The 19,594-nt window shown below is 38.3% G+C and overlaps 1 protein-coding gene across 1 annotated transcript; it reads left to right on the top strand.

The window, feature by feature from the left end:
• The first annotated feature begins 4,360 nt into the window (after positions 1-4,360).
• On the top strand, positions 4,361-16,402 carry LOC107705606 (G protein-activated inward rectifier potassium channel 1-like). Its single transcript, XM_016508979.1, has 4 exons — positions 4,361-4,446; positions 6,540-7,439; positions 7,835-8,051; positions 13,983-16,402. The coding sequence occupies exons 2-4, from the start codon at positions 6,762-6,764 to the stop codon at positions 14,705-14,707; spliced, it is 1,620 nt and encodes a 539-aa protein (XP_016364465.1). The 5' UTR covers positions 4,361-4,446; positions 6,540-6,761; the 3' UTR covers positions 14,708-16,402.
• Positions 16,403-19,594: the final 3,192 nt, after the last annotated feature.

The raw sequence follows: 19,594 nt of genomic DNA, 5'->3' as shown, positions 1-19,594 counted from the left end.
AAAAATTGGGATATAAGTCTTGTAATGCCATCTCATTAATGTCCTAGTACTATAGTACTAGTAAAGTTGGAATATATGCTACTAGTTCCTGATAAGTAAGAGTATTACCCATCTAACTTTGGCTAACGTTCTGGCAAGGTTCTCTCAAAGTAATAAACCAGTAATGTTAGTAGAAATCTTGTTACATGTTATCTGGTCTTTAATAATGTTCTCAAAATGTTAGCACAGAAACATTATTTATACATCGTCTGAATGTTTTTTTCCTGAAACGGTTTAGTTGGACATTTGTCTAACATTTTTTTTAAATGTTACTACTTAATTCAGAGCATTTAAAGAACATTCAAAAATAACATTCCCATAATTTTTGCAAAATGATCAAATGGAATGTTCCTTTAAAGGGGTCATATGATGCGATTTAAATTTTTCCTTTCTCTTTGAAGTGTTACAAGCTCTTGGAGCTTAAAGAAGATCTGTAAAGTTGCAAAGACTAAATGTCTCGTCGCTCCGGCCGGGACACGGCATCACAGTATGGAAGGGGCGTAACATTTCCTTCACACGTTTGAGGTATTCGGCCAATCACAACGCACTGGATAGCTGGCCAATCAGAGCACACCTCGCTTTTCAGAACGATGAGCTTTGTAAAAATCGATGCGTTTCAGAAAGGCGGGGCATAGGGGAGAAACAATAATGTACAGTATGTGGAAAATAATGTGTTTTTTGAACCTTAAACCGCATATATAACAATATATAATAATAATTTTTTGTAAAACATTTAAAAAACTGGTCATTTTGATCACTCAAGAGATCATTCACCAATAATGTTTTTATAGCTTAATGGTAACATTAGCAAAACATTCTTAGAACATATTTTTGTTAACTGGGTAGTAGGCAATGAATAGTCACTAGTAACACTGGAATAGTTACCAGAATCAGTGGAACAGTATTGGGATAGTGATCTGCACCGTGATCACTTGTCAACCAAACAATTAATACTTAACTGGTGTGAAAAATTACAAAAAAACCATCTAGTCTAATTGCATTGGTTAGATGAATTAGTCCTATTTTATTTTGCTTTGAAGTATTACATATTATGTCCACTATTTATAAATGTGTGTTTTGCACAAGATAACTAAAGGCTAATTAGTCGAAACATGAATTGAGTATCATCTGTGATGAGGTGGTCTGCAGACACACGTGCAGCAGAGGGCAGAGTTGCTCCTAAAATGTCTTTTCTTTACTGTCATGGCCGTATAATGCAGAAAATAGAGTTTTAATTACAGCCACGTTGATTATTCAAGATCCAGTTCACACATTTTAATAAAACAATCAACCTAAAAAATCCAACACGGTCAAAGTTGAAGCACATACTTAGTCACCGTGCTGTGACTCACAGTTGGGTTTAACTTGAAGATGGAAATCCATAATTAATGAAACCATATAAACCCTCAGGAATGAGAGATGTCCTTGTAAACATATGGATAGAGAACAGCAGGATTACCATGGAAATATATGGGTGCAATATATCCATTAGAAGCCACGTGGCTTGTGCAACGTGGCAGTTATAGATAATCTTTTTAATATGCTATTGTTTACACAGAGTCTCTGGTGAAAATCTGTGCTCCCCTATAGCAATTGACTGTACTTGCACAATATATGCTCCATGTGCTCCTTTAACTACTGGTTATAGTATTTATATTGCTTTGAGATCACATCTTAGTCATGTTTTATTTTATGCTTTTTCAGGGTTAAATGTGTCTTGAACAAGCACTTAACAGCATCAAAGCTCTTAGATATCAGGGATATAATAAGTCCTAAAAGCCCCTTTTGTGAAGCATTCAGTAGTGGGAAGAAGAATCGATCATGGAGGGTGCTTAGATCCTCTCAAACCTGGCCTTTTAATCAACAGCCCGGTAAACAGGATCTGCGCAATGTAAATGCATCCCACAATGCACCTCCTGGAGTGAGTCCATCAACAAGGGTCTTTTGAGCAGTACTGGGGGTCTTCTCTCATGAAGCCTATTTTACATGTCTTCTCTGTCCCGTATCACCCTCTCTATGTGTATATGAATCATCAGACCTATCCAGTAGAGAGAGAGAGAGAGAGAGAGATGTGCTCTCAGGACATAGTGCTATTCCTGTCTGGGTGTTTCTGTGCACATTGAAATGCACTCTCTTTCAATGATTTCACTGAGCGCTTGCTTTTCTCCCTCAGTGGTGGAGGGCGGTGGAGGCAAAGAGGGAAAGAGAGAGAGAGAGAGGAGGAAGAAGAAGAGTGGGTGGTTATGGGTAGAACAGGCTACAGATGGAAGAGTACAAAAATTTGTCATATGGAGAGATTCAGGAGAGATAGAAACAAGGCAAAAGAGACATCTGAAATGATTGCGGGGAGAAAAACAGAAACATTTTGAAGTATTTTAATAGAAGCTGAACCTTATGATGATGTTGATCAGGTAGAAGTTAAAATCTGTTAAAATGACCTATGATGCGTGACTGGCAATAACATTTATATTTGTGCGTTAATGTAATGCAATCTCCTTATATTCTAAATAAAACTGCCTCCATTTTCTTAAAAGCTCTGCATATTTTAAAGTGCACTCTTAAAAATTAAAGGGGTTCACAGAAAATCCTTTCAGGTCTTAAAATAACCATTTTTAATCATTTTAAAAATCTAAAGAGCCTTTTTCTGCTATAAAGAACCTTCTGTGCAATGGAAAGGTAGAGATAATAAAGGTTCTTTATGGAACCATCAATGGCAATAAGGAACTTTTATTTGTGTGTCTTACATTTTAACTACATGATTACTAGGCAGGTCATGTGTATTTTCTGTATAAACATTTTTTGTCAAACAAGACTGGGATATTTTGTAACATGATGTGTCTTTAGTTATATAACAGAATGCATGTTGCTTACCAAATAGCTCAGAGCAGTTCTGCTAAAACATGATCTAAAAGCAAAAATGTGTGATATGCTTGGGATTTATTGGCTGGTTGATATTTATTTGTTGGTACAGTCTTCTTTCTAAGCTCTGGGGACAAGAATTTGAACGTCAGGGCTTTTAAAGGCATCACTCTGATGAACTCTGCCATCTAGTGATTATCACATAAGAGGAATAGGAGTAACTGATTGGACCTTCTCAACCTGTCATTAGCTTCCCACTGTGCCGATGAATCTATTTAGTAAACAAATGGGCAGACTTTCTTTTCCAGAGTCAGAGAGGGGGTTTTTAGTGACAGCGCCAGTGGTGGTAAAATCATCTTGAATTATTCCAATCGTTATGTGTCATTCTCACCAGTGACATCATTAGAAGCTGCATGGACACATTTCATCATGCTCCGTCGGTCCTCCTCCAGCGGTATAATTATTTCTTTAAGTCATTAAGGCTTTCTGGAGAAGACAGGGCAAGAGTCTTGAGGAAAACCTCAGCTGGCATGAAGCAGTTGCGCTAAGCTAACAGTCACGATGTGCTTTTGCAGCATTCAGACAAGTGCATGTTGTGTCTGATGCTTGGTCTAATAAGCATGCCGTTGGTGTTTGCATGTGTATGGGTATGGGATTGTCCTTGGTGCAGACACCCTTAAGCTTGTTCTACACTAACCCGATACTTCACAACAAACAGAGCATCCTAATGGTGCACTTGGATTTGAATGCTTCCAAAAACAACAACAAAATAGCCTAAACTAGCAGGTTTAGCAAAAAGACTTAAAATAGCCACATCCTGTATTTGTGTTTGCTTTCAAAAGAGCTCACTGTGCATGTGTAAATGTGCATACTGTGTAATGGGAATAGAAAGATCAGAACTGAGAATGGGAGAGATATACCATTGTACAAGATGCTCTTTACAGTGGAAGAAGTTTCAAGATTTTTAAAATGTTATTCACGCTAAGAAACAAAAATGTTCTTTTAAGAACTGTTCAGTGAAAGGTTCTTTGGAAAACCCAAAAGCATTTTTCTATCTACCCTCTTAAAAATAAAGGTTCTTTGTTGGCATTGATGGTTTCCTGAAGAACCTTTAAAATCCATGGAAACTTTCCATTACACAAAGGAAAAAGGTAATTTAGATTTTTAAAATGTTCTTCACACTAAGAAAAAAAAGTTTCTTCTAAATACTGTTCACTAGAAGGTTCTTCTATGGCATTGCTGTGAAAACCCCCTTTTGGAACCTTTATTTAAGAGTGTGTGACATCGCTGTGAAAACCTCATCTTTATTTGTAAGAGTGTACCTGATGACGTTTTGTCACAGTCTTCCATTGTGGATAGTGCTGACACTTCCAGAGCAGCAGAGTCAGTCCATTATAGACTGGGAGTCATTTGCATGACTCCAAAATAACACACTAATTGTGTCCTTATCTTCCAGCACCCTGCCTGGCTTGAAATGGGAAGAGATGGAAAATCTCAGAGTTGGAAAAGGACACACAGATGTCAAATACGGTTTCGGAGAGAAGTACAGTCAGTGTTTTTCTTTAAGATAGTGTCAGAAAATGACATGTATAGCTGGGTCATAAATAAGCCCTGGTCATAACAGTTTGGTTTAGAAGCTTAATCAAATGAAGAATGTCTTTTGTTAAAGAAAGCTTATTCCCTCTGCTCTGTCTGACGCTGATGTGACAGTATATTCATTACCTGTATCTTCTTCATCCATCATTTTGACACATAAAGGGCCAAATATATTAAAGGCTGGACATGAATTATTGTCTGATAAATTGTACATTGGTGAAAAATATTAGATGACCTTCAGGGTGGTTGACTGTTTACAGAAATTTCTGTCGGAAATATCAGTGCAAGATCAAACGACTTTAAAAATTGTTTTTGTTAAAAAATAAATTAAAACAAAACTAAATAATCTGTAAACTGTACAATATGTTTGCCTATTACTATTTTGCTATGGAACACCTTTACCTGCCCTGACGGCTCATTCAAAGTGCGCATGTCTGTTTACGTTTTTAAAGGGATAGTTCACCCAAAAATGCAAATTTGATGTTTATCTGCTTACCCCCAGGGCATCCAAGATGTAGGTGACTTTGTTTCTTAAGTAGAACACAAACGAAGATTTTTAACTCAAACCGTTGCAGTCTGTCAGTCTCATAATAGAAGTGAATGGGAATCACGGCTTTGAGAGTCAAAAAAACGTACACAAACAAAACCAAATTAAACCCTGCGGCTCGTGACGATACATTGATGTGTAAAGACACAAAACGATCGGTCTGTGCAATATCGTTTTTTACCTCTGATGCACTGCAATGTCTAAACTGTCCTGAGCGTGTCCTCGACAGCCGGCGGTGACGCGTCGTCGTCGTCTTGTTTTACGTCGAATCGCAGACTTATAAGTACATTACCGCCACCTATCTCTCAAATGGACCTTTGCCACTCCTAATTGAGATTGTAGAGAGTGTCAATGGTCCATTTGAGAGTATGGATAAGTCTGCGATTCGATGTAAAACAAGAAGAAGAAGACGCGTCACGCACCAGCTGAACTCCCAATCACTTACATTATAAGACTGACAGACTGCAACGGTTTGAGTTAAAAATCTTCGTTTGTGTTCTACTGAAGAAACAAATTCACCTACATCTTGGATGCCCTGGGGGTAAGCAGATAAACATCAAATTTTCATTTTTGGGTGAACTATCCCTTTAAATTCTGTCCTTTTAAATCCTGAATTAATGCTTCATGCATTGTCTTGTTTTTAGGATGAGCTGATGGTAGTTGTAATTTCTGGACTCAATTGCTTATGCGAAAAATTTATTTTGGCACCCTTAGCAAAGAACAGTCTTCGAGACCTTTGGGGAAAAAAGAGCACCTTTTTTGTGATAGGCTATGTACATTTTGTCAGTGTACAAATGTGCTCAAGCAGCTGCTGTTGCTATGGTTATTTCCTCACGTGAATGCAAATTGTGTTTGCAAGCATGTATTTAGCGACTAATTCGAATTCGAAACTTGTGATTACTACACTGAAAAAAAGGAAAAGCAGTTTTACTGAATTTAGGATGAACTAGCATAAATAAGATACACTGTTTATAGTTTGGGTAAGAGTCAGATACTGTATGTCAACATTTTTTACATACGGAGATCACGTTGTATGCAGCACTGTTCAGAGAAGCATATTACAAACGTAGCAAAAAAAGATGTATCCAACACAAGAACACGTGTTCATCCCTCCCCCACTTCCCATCTCCACCACCCTCTCAGAGAAGTTTCTCTTATTTGTCGGGGCTGGAGATGGAGTTTGAGAGCTGCAGGCGCGCAGTGTGCAGGAACCGAGAACAGTGAAGACGAACAGAATCAGATAACAAAGCTTGCCAGCCGCCAGGATCAGCAGAGGCGGTGAGTTAAACTTGGACAGGATCCTTAGGGCGTCTACCAACTACCATCTTATCAAATTTGGTGCAATACACCTGGGGAAACAGGAGTGGATGGAGGAGGAGGAGGGTACCAACGCACCAAATGCTAGACTGCGCCAAACCAATCTGAGATTACAAATTACTCGCATCCATATTTCCCCACACTTTACAGCCTTGGCTGAGTGAGTCTTTTTTTTTACTAGTTATGCGGGTTTGGAGAAGACAAGGAGATCTGCATCGCTCCATCCCAAGATCAACGCGCTGCTGTTGACAGTAAGCCCTAAAAATAACTTTTTTTTTTAAATTATCTGCCCAGAAATGCGGGAGACTGGTGTACCTGAAGTGTGAAGAAAACCGAAAACATTTTGTCAGGAACAAGCACGCAAAGCATTCTCGTATATCTGGGACAACTTTAACCGTGAAGGATGTCAGCGTTGCGGAAAAAATTTGGGGATGATTATCAAGTGGTGACCACTTCGTCTAGCGGCGGCGGGTTCAACCAGGCGGCCCCCGAGAAGAAAAAGAAACGTCAGCGCTTTGTGGACAAGAACGGCCGCTGTAACGTCCAGCACGGGAACCTGGGAGGAGAAACCAGCCGGTACCTGTCGGACCTGTTCACCACGCTCGTGGACCTCAAATGGCGCTGGAATCTATTCATCTTCATCCTTACCTACACGGTGGCGTGGCTCTTCATGGCTTCAATGTGGTGGGTCATTGCCTTTATACGTGGAGACCTGAACCAGGCCCACGATGACAAGTACACACCGTGCGTGGCCAATGTGCACAACTTTCCCTCCGCTTTTCTGTTCTTCATCGAAACTGAGGCTACTATCGGATACGGTTTCCGCTACATTACAGACAAGTGTCCGGAAGGCATCATTCTCTTTCTCTTCCAGTCCATCCTAGGCTCTATAGTAGACGCTTTTCTGATCGGTTGCATGTTCATCAAGATGTCCCAGCCGAAGAAACGCGCAGAGACGCTGATGTTCAGCGAGCACGCGGCTATTTCCATGCGTGACGGGAAGCTGACCCTGATGTTCCGAGTGGGGAACCTGCGGAACAGCCATATGGTCTCCGCGCAAATACGCTGCAAACTACTCAAAGTGAGTATACGACTGGAACCAAAAAAAAAGGAGAGAGAGAGGAAATGAAACATATAACACATTATGTGCAGGTTACATTAGGAGATCTCGCAGTTAAAAATAGCCTATACATAAATGAATTTCAAACATAACGTGTGAATATAATATTAATGGGTTCAAGCTAAGGTTCATTCGATAACCTATCATTACCTCAAGCCTAGACAAATGAGAAAGACCTGTAATTTGATTTGTTCACCTACAGTGGATAAAGTATTGATCCCCTCCATGAGTCTTGGATGCAACAGTCCCTTTTGGATCACTGTAGATGCATTAGACCTGGTCTTTCTCTCTCACTCACACTCCATCATCTCCCCGTTTCATCCTAAGCATTTCTCTTTCTCTACCTTTCCCTGCAGTCCCGCCAGACTCCTGAAGGCGAGTTTTTGCCTCTGGATCAACTTGAGCTGGACGTAGGTTTCAGTACCGGAGCCGACCAGCTTTTCTTAGTGTCCCCTCTGACGATCTGCCATGTGATCGACTCCAAGAGCCCATTCTACGACCTCTCGCTCAGGTCCATGCAAACCGAGCAATTTGAGATTGTGGTTATCTTAGAGGGGATCGTGGAGACCACCGGTGAGTTTTAATAACACCCACAAAGAGAATATGCTGAGATGTCAAAAAATTGGCAGAAACCTGTATCTGAATGCTGAAATTGAATTTAAATTATACACCAAATCCTTCACAGTAAATTCCCACCATATATATGTTTAACATGTTCAAATGTTTTAGAGAAATAGAAAAAAAAGTTTTACGCAAATGTTCCTTTTGATTGAATCATACACATTATTTACAAACCAGTGCTATGCAGTCAAGTTTCTAAATCCCTATGCTTTCAATGATTTTCTAATGTGGGTTGTTTTTTTGCGCAATAGTAGAATATTTGTGTAGGGTGAAGGTGTTTGGGTGATGTGCTACACATGTGTGGTTCAGTGCGTGTGTGAGTCAGTCTGCAGAAGCAAGTTTGCTGGTGCAAATCGGCTTTTTATGATAAAAAATGAATGAATGTTGGTGTGCAGCAAAGATGGAAAGAGAGAGAGAGATAGACACGTGTTATGTAAGAGATGATACACAAAGTTAGTCTTTCATTTTGCTCTCTGCCTCATGGTTCCGTAGTCTGGCATGCTTAGAGATTAAGCCACCTGTCAATCAAATCACAGCTCACCTTTACTTTCTCACCCTGCAGCGTCAAACTCATCGATATACAAGACAGCACACACTTACAGTAAGAAACAGCATTCGAACAAGCAACAGCGGAAAATCTCTGCAGCATACATGTTGTATGCACATATTCAATTAGATTCAGAATCGCATGTTTCCATGGTTCGATTTAATTAATATAATCAAGAAAATCATATATGCTGTCTGGTCTTCCTAATTGATGGCACATCTGAATATTCCACCTGCAGAAAGTGAAGGGCTTTGTGGGTAAGAAAAGAAAAGAAAAGAAAAAAAGCAGAATTATGTACAGTTAGTCAGCACTCTGTTCTCCCCATTGTGAATCAGTTTCCATAGCAACTAAATCGGCCCCTTCTAAAGCGGTCTCCATACAGTAAAGTCTCACCGGCTGTTTGAAGTATGGAGACGAAACTTGTGTTTATCAGCCTCACAAATCAAATACTAATTACTGCTTATCAAATAATTCATTAGACATTTTTAATTATGTCCTGTAATTATGGCTAGGTTTATGACATGTGCATGTGGGAATGCAGCACAAATTTGTTATGCACGTGTGTATGTGTGTGGGCTTTCTTGTGTCCTTCAGTTCTAATCTTCAGGATTAAAGTCTTTGTTTAGACACGTCTCTGTATATGAAAGCTCATATTTCACATAGAGGAATACCGGGGCTAGTTGTCACAAGGGCTACGTCTCAGTAAGGTAATTGTTTTTATATGTTGATTTCAGATTTCTCCAAATGTGTTCCATTGAAGAAACAAAATAATCTATATCTTGGGTGGCCTGAGGGTCACTACTTTTATTTGGGAAATGTTCATTTTTGGGTGAACTATTCCTTTAATTGGAGTCATTATTTTTTTGTGATTTCTGTCTTTCAAACTAAAATGACTATTTCAAATTTCTGTAATAGCTGCATTTCTGTAAAAGGACACAACATAAAACTACAGGGGCATAAATTAAGATAAAAGGTCATCTATGTAATCAAAGTAGGTTTAAACCAAAAGGATTTTTTTTTTCGTGAGCATCAGGTTAGCAGCTTGTCAAATATGCTCTATGTTTACAAATATTCCAATTACAATTCAATCTGCTTGCAAAAACAATGGCTTGATAGTTTTAATAGTGTGTTACCTATTATATTTTTGATGTTTCATGAATTGTTGTATTTTCAAAATTTAGCTGAAGAGCCATTAAATAGACAGTAATAGGCTTTTAAATGGCAGGTATGATAACAGTGCACACGTCTGAAAAAAATGTGCAAAAATTGTAGAGGTGCAACAGCGTATCACTGATGCAGTACCCTTAAAAGGACAACTTTGTAACTTATCTACCCCTAAAAGATGCATATGAGTAGTAAAATATACGATTACGTTACTTTTAGGGATAAAAAGGTACAAAGATGTGCCTTTAAGGATACTCCCGCAACGACAAGCTGTTATATAACTAAAGGTACACTTTTTACACATTTTTGTACCCCAGCACTGCTATTAGAGCATGTTGTCACTAAAAGTGTGTTCAGCGAACTGTATCTTTCTTCTTGGACAATCGTGGAGGAAATAGCCTTTTTGTAGCTGAAAATGTAAGGCGCTTTCCTATACAGAAATGGACTCTGGAGTAACAAGTGTGACAACTAATCCCAGTCTCCTCTATATGATTCTCACAATGTGGCAGGAGGAAGATTTAGACATTAATACATTAATTTCCTTCAAGCAGAGAGGACACGACTTCAAGGCCAAGGAGTCTCAGAGGAACAGCCCTGAGCCATCCATTGCCCTCAGAGATAAATATGACAGCTGTGCCAGCATTCACATCTCTCAAATTATTTACAGCTTTTCACATTACACTGCAAAAATGTGTCTCTGAAATATAGCAAAAATATTCCTGATGCTGAGCAAAAACAGAATGTGTTAAGAAAAATTACTTGAAACTAACATAATTATAGCCACAAGAAATAATGTTTTGAATAAAGTAATTTTAGTAAAAAAAAAAAAAACTGCATTACATTTATAGTGTTTGTCATTCAGTCCTTTGTAATTTGCATCTTCAAATGATGTAATAACCTTGAGATGTAAATTCTTAAACGAAGATATATAATCTTAAACAAAAGCACTTTTGAGATATATTTTATCAGTTGATGTGTTTCCAGGGAATCAAACATTTGACCTCAGCATTGTAACATTGTTCTACCAGCTGAGCTGCAGAAATGCTGGTAATGACATAATTAATTAAGACTATAAAACTAGATTTATGATTAAAGCATTGTTTGATACAAGACCACAACAAAAGACTGCATCTCAGAGGTTTTTTTTAATTTATTTTTTATTACAAATTTCCTCAAACAAGAATGTTCAGTTATCTATAACTGTCACTGCTTGGGAAAAGTTGTGTCAAAAACTTGTTGAAATATCACTCAGAAGTAGATGATTATTTTTGAGTTATTTTTCTAGATAAAATATGTTCAAAATACATTCCTTTAAGTTTGAATACCTTATGCAGATTTTAGTTCTCAAATAAATGTTTCTTGTTTTAAGTATAGATATTTTGGTGAATACAACAAATATATGAATTTTTTTTTTTTTTTTTTGCAGTGTGGAGAGCTTCCAATCACTTCTCCCTGTCATGCAAATTACATCTTAATGGGTTCTTTCTCCAATTTTCAATTTCAAACTTCATGGCTTTTTCCCAAACTAGTTTCCCAACGCATCTACACAAAAAAAAAATATAATGAGATTCAAGATTGTTTGTGTTTTGACAAAAGAGCATGACACAGATTAGCCTGACGCTAAGATTGTGGTGCCATACAATTTCGGTTAAATGCAATCTGTATACTTCTCTTCAAGCCTCTGTGTGACAGAACAGTTTGAACATTTAAATATGATGTAATTAAGATAAATCCCATTGAGGAGTATTATTTACTGAATGATTGTAGCATCTGTGAGTGCTTTTTTTTTTGTTACATTTTATCAGATGCCTGATTAGGCAGTTATTGTCACTAAATTGTCCAGGTCAACATAATGGTGGTTAGACCATGTAGAAATAGTTAGACCATAGAAATAGTTATTTAAAACTAAAACCTTTTTTTGTTCCTTTAAAAAAAAAAAAAACATTACCTTAAAATAAAATATTTTCTAAAAACCTGTTTAATTTCAGCTAGTTGCCCAAGAAACTCATTTTCATTTAGTTTTATTTATGTACTAAAGTAACTAAAACTGGAATAAAAAATAATAAAAACTATATAGACATATTAAAAAAAATGACCAAAAAAACAACAACAAAATTACCAAAACGTTAACTAAAATTTAAATGAAAAAGAAATATATAAAAAGAAAAAATAAATCAAACTATTAATAAAAACATATATAATAGTATATATAGTACATATATAATAGTAAATAATAGTAAAAAAAGACAAATATAATAGTAATGATACTAAAATAACACTGGGCTAGATTCAATTACAGTGTCTTAGTACATAGTGAGAAGCATGGAATATTAACCATTTATGCTTGGAAGAAAAATGTATTGGCATTATTCATTGACTTTTTATTTTTAGATTTTGGCTTGTGGTTTGAGAATTCCAGTTTTATTTCTTGTGCTTTCAGCAGTGCGAGTAAACAGGGCAGCTCGGTGCAACCGTCCCAAGGGGCCTCAGTAAATCAAAAGGGAGGCACTGCTTCATCCCCTCAGGACCACACACTGTGTGTCAGCGAGATACAGGAGAGAATTGGGCCCAGCTGCATGGTCAATTACTGTTCAGAGCAGCCAGATAGTAGAGTTTACTGTTATCTCACACCACAGAGACAGAGACAACAAGAGAGAAAGGGAGAGTGTGAGATAGGGATGGAGAGGGAGTCGTGATGATAATGATGGTTAGTGCTATAGGTGTGTTAGGAAGAGACTCTAAAATGGACAGGAGGGAATGTGGAGCGAGTAGGGCAAAATGACGGAGAGGGAGCAATGACAGAAACAGGTCAGGCAGAGCACCTCTGTGGCAATGGAACCGAACACTTGATGACGGTCACCATAGAAACAGATTATCCCTCTTGGAAATATAAATTGTTCTCATAACTGTCAGATGTTGGAGTGTAGCGGTACCATTTTTTTTCTGGTGGAAGCTAATGTGCGCGAACGTTCCTCCCAAACGCAGAAATGAAATTTGTTGTAATGGAAGAATATGGAATGATTATGTAAGCCAAAATCGCGGTGAGCCAGACCGGATTTTAACTCTGGCAGAGACCTTACCTTCCCCTCTCCCATCAAACAGCAGAAAGCCTGTTAAATATTTCATAAGATGAATAATATTGTGTTATACTGCTAAGCCCAGGATTTGTCAGCTCGAAAAGCAGGGATTTTTTTTTTAACTGTAGTAAGGGAGGATAACCATGCCTGTGTTTGTGTGTGTGTGAGAGTGTGTAGGTGTGCGATGGTCGTAGGCGGCAACGTGAGAAAAGAAAAACGTTCTTGAGTTTCAAAAATGTATAATGTATGTTTTGTCTTGCTGGGTTTTTATATTTAGGTCTGAGATTTATTATAATGTGCACTCGCCGACCGTCTCTTTTTAGACCACGTCTGCTTCCTTCTGTCAGTAGAACGACACAGCAGTCCCAACGCTTTCTAAGCACCTTCATCTAGCTGCTCAAATCCCTGTATAGAACAAAGTCCTCAACAGTATCTCTCCTGCAAACATCTCAAATCTCCTCTCCTCTGGCCCCTACTGCACTGAGGCACAGAGGTAGACACAGAACCACACTCCTGCATGGAGACATGGAGATACAGATGCTGGTTTTCAAGGAACCGTCTTCGCAATTGCAGATGGAAGAAAAACGCGCCTTTCTTGTGTCATCAAGAGTACTCTGCGTATAGCGTGGTGTTGTTTTTTTAGTCGGCAATTGTCTTATCTTAGATTCCTTGCTATTGACTGATGTAGAACGCCGTGTTGCAAATCTGTTTGCTTGTTAGGGGGTTCATAAAATGAGCTCTTTATAGTTGAGGCTTTGCATGCTTTAATTAAGGAGGGATGTTCGCTGGTGTGGGTGATACACAGATCTAATGAATTTCCCACAGATAAAGCTCTTGTTTTCATGCAACCAAATGGACCGTGAACAGACGTTCCCGTGGGTGTTGCTCAACAGTAAATGCGCTCGTATGTGTGTGTGTGCGCACACCCTGTCAGTAATGCATCTATTAGTTTTAGTCACCCAACCATTGTTGCACAGTACACTCCTCTGAAACAGATTTGCTATTGCACAAAGCTTTATGAAGATTCTTCTTAATGAGCTGCACCATCCCCTTCATTCGCACTGTTTAATTCATTTGTTTCTTGTATTGTTCTAGGTATGACATGCCAGGCTCGTACATCGTACACGGAGGATGAGGTTCTCTGGGGTCACCGATTCTTCCCGGTAATTTCTCTGGAGGAAGGTTTCTTCAAGGTCGACTATTCCCAGTTTCATGGCACTTTTGAGGTTCCCACACCTCCACACAGCGTTAAAGAACAAGAGGAGAGTTTGCTCCTGTCCTCGCCTCTGACGGCGCCCTCTCTGTGCCACAGCGCAGGTGGGGTGACGGAGGGCAGCGGCACTCTTGAAGGTCTGGAACTTCAGAGCGATGCAGAAACTGGCTCCATCAATATAACAACCCCCATGCCAACCACCAAAATGCCTGCCAAACTTCAGAAGCTTACGGGACGGGAGGCCCCCATCCGGGACGGAATGCCCCGCAAGCTTCTGCGCATGAGTTCGGAGATCACCTACAATCTGGGTGACCTGCCCGTCAAACTCCAGCGAATCAGCTCGGCTCCGGGCGTGGCAGAAGAGAGGCTTCAGCCAATCAGTGCTGGGCTGAGCCTCAACGAGGACAGACTGGCTCCCAAGCTGGGCTTGGTGGGCGGGGCTGAACCCATCAGCCAATCGGTGACAGATCTGCCGCCGAAACTGCAAAGGTTGGCTGGAGGGGTCGGGGTGGGTGGAGTCGGAATCGGAGGACGAATGGATGGTCATCTGCCTCCCAAACTGAGAAAAATTAATTCGGAGAGGTTCACGGGCTTGAGTTTAAAATGAACTGATTTCTATATGTATACACGTTTTGCCCATTTACCTCCTCTGAAATTGAAATTGAGTAAAAGGGACAATCTATACTTATAGCAATTTATATATGGATAAAATATTAGATTAATGCTAATCCTCTGCACAATCTGGCATGTTTTTAACCACAAACAGCATGAAAGGAGACATCATTTTCAACATCTAATTGCAGATAATATAACAGTACTCAACACAATTTAACAACTATTCAGTATATCTCTTTTATATTAGCCTAATAGCCAAACTTGTTTTGAGGGCTAGCCTATATTATGTATATCTTAAAATAGAATATCAATATAATTATCAGAATGCTATGTCAGTTTTCACTGATAATCCATGGTAACTGATGTTTCTAAAGAAACCAATGGCTATAACCTGAGTTAGCCATTTGTTTTTTTGTTTTTTATCAGTGGGTTGGTTATTGTGGTTCACAATAACACATTGAGAGATTAGTTACTGTGGTCTTTAGACTTCAAGAAATGAGCGCTGTGCATTTATGAAAATGTAACATTTTTGGATGAAGCGACTCAGGTTTTGTTCTTGTTTTTTTTTTATCTATTGCATGATCTATCATTTCATAATCGAGCCAGATTATCTCACATCAAAGAATAAGCCTTAAATATAAGGAGCCAAATGTAAAATACCAACCATCGTAGACGTTTAGTTTGAAAAGCTTTTAAAAAGTTTGACACTTTTAAAGCTTTTATGAGCTGTTTGTGGAAGAATAAGGCTTTCTCACAGTATTTCACATTTGGCTCCGACTTTATCTATGATGTTTTGTCAATGATTGTTTCCTGCTGTTCTCCGTTTAGAAGTTTAAACTTAGTTGAAATTTTCAAATATTTTCCTGACCTGAATGACTTGAGAATTGCGATGGAAAAGATGGATAAAGTGGGGGGGAAACCCATCAGACACGCAGACAGAAAAGAGCACAATGGATGTGTATATCTGTTTTAATATTCTTTATAGATAAGACCTTGTCAACATTGTTATGGCTTTGTTTAACTCTTGTGTTTGAAAACCGAAGCAATAAGATTATAAATTGCAGTGGAACTTCTGACTGGAAAAATCTTGTACCTTATGTTATGTTAACGTTCAATGCTTTTACAGATTTCTAATTGTGTTTCTCTCAATACATTCTATTCTACTTCTGACGAATGTTAGAATGGCAGTTGGAGTGGTTTATAATACTGTAATAAATGTGTTGTGATGTGTAACAAGTCTATTATGAAAGGAAACTAACGCCTATTATCCACCTGAACCATCATCACAAAATAAGTCCAAATGAATCAAAGCTATGGGTGGACTTGCCCATGTTCGACGCAGATGTGCTCATTGGTATTGGCAGAGGTCTTCCCCACAAATAAAGCAGTTTGATCTGGTTTGACCCAGCTGTGTGGATGACTGGCAGCTTGCTGCCCAATGTTGCTCTTTGGAGGTGTTAGATTGCTTCAAATGCCCTGAGAATTCTATTCTATTTCTATGAAAGAACATTTTCTGTGCCGAGAAAGCTAAATTTAGAAAAAAGAAAAAAGTTTGCCTGCTTTTAATCATCATTGCAGAATGTAACTTTTCCACATGCTTAATAACTGTTCAGATAATAACAACTGAATTTTAAAAAACCTACTCTTCATTCATATTTAATGAAACAGACAAGTGCCACAAAAAACAGACGTCGGCCTAGTAAAAAGGTCACGTGAGCTTTCATTTATTTATCATGATTTATTATTTATAACGCTTAAGTTGAATAATAAAGCTTTTTTTCTGTTACAAATGGGCAGGTTTGTCCTTTTCATGTACCCCAGTGGCTATGCAAAACATTGTACCGTAAAGCATTCCCCAAGTTATAACTGCAAAAGTCAGCTTGCATCTGATACAGACATTTATTTGCTTCACCTTTCAGAACAAAATGAAATGTGGGTGTGAAGTGTGAAAGAGACAATGTGAAAGCTGCATGAGAGTTACGTTAGATATACAAACTGCAGGGGCTCCACGCAGTTCACCGTTAAATGAATCCCTCGATACAACTTCCCTAAGAAACATTAACACATTACCTCTCCACAGGGGACCAATATCCTGAACTTCTATCAGCAGGAAGCTAATTATAAAAGTGTGTGTGTGTGTGTGTTAAAAGGAAGCTGGTGAAATTCAGAGAGAATATTATCTTGTCACTAAATGTCAGATTCAGATGAAAAGAACGGGTTTGTGAAGGTCAACCTGCTCTGCTTAAAGAGCATTATTGCTGTGACCTGCTCGTCTCTTCAGAGAGCTCTCAGAACCTGCCATCCCTTTTAATTTATCTTCCCCTGCAGCCCGATGTCAAACGCTCCTTATTTCATTTCATCAGTTCCATACTTAGCGATCTAATCCCATCCTATATAAGATTAACTAAATTAATGTACTTTCAAATAACCATTAATGAGTTCCTAAATTGTTTCTGCTCTCCGATGGGGAAAATTAAATCACTCTCATTTAAAATGAACTACTTTGATGATGGAATAGATGGGGAAAGGCTCTTACTCATTAATTATAGATAAACAAAGGCAAATCCTTTGTTGACAACCTCCCGGTCAAATCTTTGCTGTTTTAAAGGTGGTTAGAATCTCCAGACGTCTGGGTCAACTGTACGTGTTTACTGGTTTGCATTAGGTACAGAGCAGATCAAAGTAGAAATCTTATACTTCCCAGTTCAATAGCAATTTAACTGTTTAATTTAATTCACACAGGACAAAAAGGGTCCTGTCCAGGGCCACTTTATATAAGTCTTGAGGTTGGCACAGGATGGCACTTGCAGATAAATAATGGCTTAAGGGCTGGATGGACATGAGGGCAGCATCAAATTGTAGGAACAGGGTGCTCTATTTGTGTGGATATTCCCTGCAGGGACAGGGACAATGTGCTGTCTGTTCTGAGGTGTGTTTCAGAGAAAGTGTGCCATTTACCAGCTTGTTGTATCCGGGTGATGCACTACGTTCTAAAGACGTAAAGAAAAGCTATGATTAGATATACAGACATGCCTTTTTAAAGACCATATTCAGTAAAAAGACTAAAAGATTACATATAGCTAATAGATCTGGTGCTGTCTGATTCAATGAAGATTATTCTTTTTTTTAATCTTGAGCAAAAAATAAAATTCTCTGTGTGACGCATCATTACTAGAGAATGTTTTAAAGGGGTCCTATTATGCTTTTTCACTTTGTCAACTTTAGTTAGTCTGTAATGTTGCTGTTTGAGCATAAAAAAGATCTGCAAAGTTACAAAGCTCAAAGTCCACTTCAAAAGGAGATATTTTATTTAACAGAAATCACTTTTCAAAAACTACAACGAACGACTCGTTTGGACTACAACGCATATCTTCCGGGATTTGTGATATCACAAATATCGACGAATGGGACGAGACCTGGTTGAGCTGCACTAGAGAAGGCAACAAGTGTTATCACTATGTCGGAGACACGCTAGCTTTCCCAAGGCAGACGAACTTAGAGTGGTTACAATCATCCGGGTTTAAATGGCATTCAAATTGATTTGATTTTGACACAATATTTACACTGAAGCTCGGCTATGCTAAGGGACATGACATTTCCCGACCAGGTGCCGAGTGGAGCCAATCACAACACACACTGGCCCAGCTAACCAATCACAGCACATTTCGTTTTTCAGAAGGCGGGCCTTCATTTGATACAGGAACTATTCGAGCCGTTCATGCCAGACTGGGGAGAGAGGTGTTGTAATAATGCAAAATATGTGAAAAATAATGTGTTTTTCGAACAACCTAGTATGAGAGCCTGTTCTAGTACACCCCCAAAACAAAATCAAGAGCATAATATGACCCCTTTAAGCAATTTTAGGCAGTAGTGTCACTACAAATAAAAAAACTTGAACCGACATTGATAAAATTACAGAAAGAAAAAATACCAAAAATATGTTTGTTTATGAAGGCATGATTTCATTCACTCTTAAAATTAAAGTTTCTTTATTGGCATCTATATGATTCCATTAAGAATCACATTTCACGGAAATCCACGGAAACTTTCCATTACACAAATGGTTCTTTATAGTGGAAAATATTATTTAGATTATAGCAGTGTTCTTCACACTCAGAAAAAAAAACGGTCCTTTTAAAAACTGTTCACTGAAAGGTTCTTTGAGGAACCCAAAATGTTTTTTCTATGGCATCACTGTGAAACCCCATTTGGAACCTTTATTTTTAAGCCTCCCCTTATTTGTAACACATACTGCATTTTGTAGAAAACATTAAACATATTTCAATTAAATTAATAGTTAAATTATAAAAACAATGTTACTACTAGTGTCAAAAATCTGATGGGTTAAGTTAAGATGGGACTACACAGAGTGAACTGACTTAATGGTGAACAATTGATATCTGAATTAAATTTATTCCAACATCAAAATTAGTTGAATATTAGGGTGCTATTAGTGTTGGATAGAATAAATCGTCTGCAGACTCCAAACCTTGGGAGTCGGCCCTCGATTCACGTCAGAATCGAAGAATCAATTCTTCTTGCAATCAGGTCCCAGCTGTAAAAAGATCCATAGTGCCTCTAAATACACAAAATACATCTGTTCACATTGTTCATAGTGTACTAGACACAATTTGCAGTGATCCATAACACTCACATATATAAAAAGCAACTAATATCAATGGTTTAATAGACTCTTAATAAGAAGATACTCTGAAGAATGTTGGTAACCAAACAGTTTTGGTTCTCAACGACTTTCATTCTATTTTTGTCCATATAATGGATGTCAATGGGTACCTAAATTGTCTGGTTACCAACCTTCTTCAAAATATCTTCTTTAATGTTCCACAGAAGAAAAAAAAGTCATACAGTAAGTAAGTAA

Source organism: Sinocyclocheilus rhinocerous, unplaced genomic scaffold (assembly GCF_001515625.1).
Source record: "Sinocyclocheilus rhinocerous isolate Xijiao unplaced genomic scaffold, SAMN03320098_v1.1 scaffold504, whole genome shotgun sequence".
Classification (NCBI taxonomy): domain Eukaryota; kingdom Metazoa; phylum Chordata; class Actinopteri; order Cypriniformes; family Cyprinidae; genus Sinocyclocheilus; species Sinocyclocheilus rhinocerous.
The sequence above is the reverse complement of the archived record's forward strand: the minus strand, read 5'-3'. Positions and strand labels throughout refer to the sequence as shown.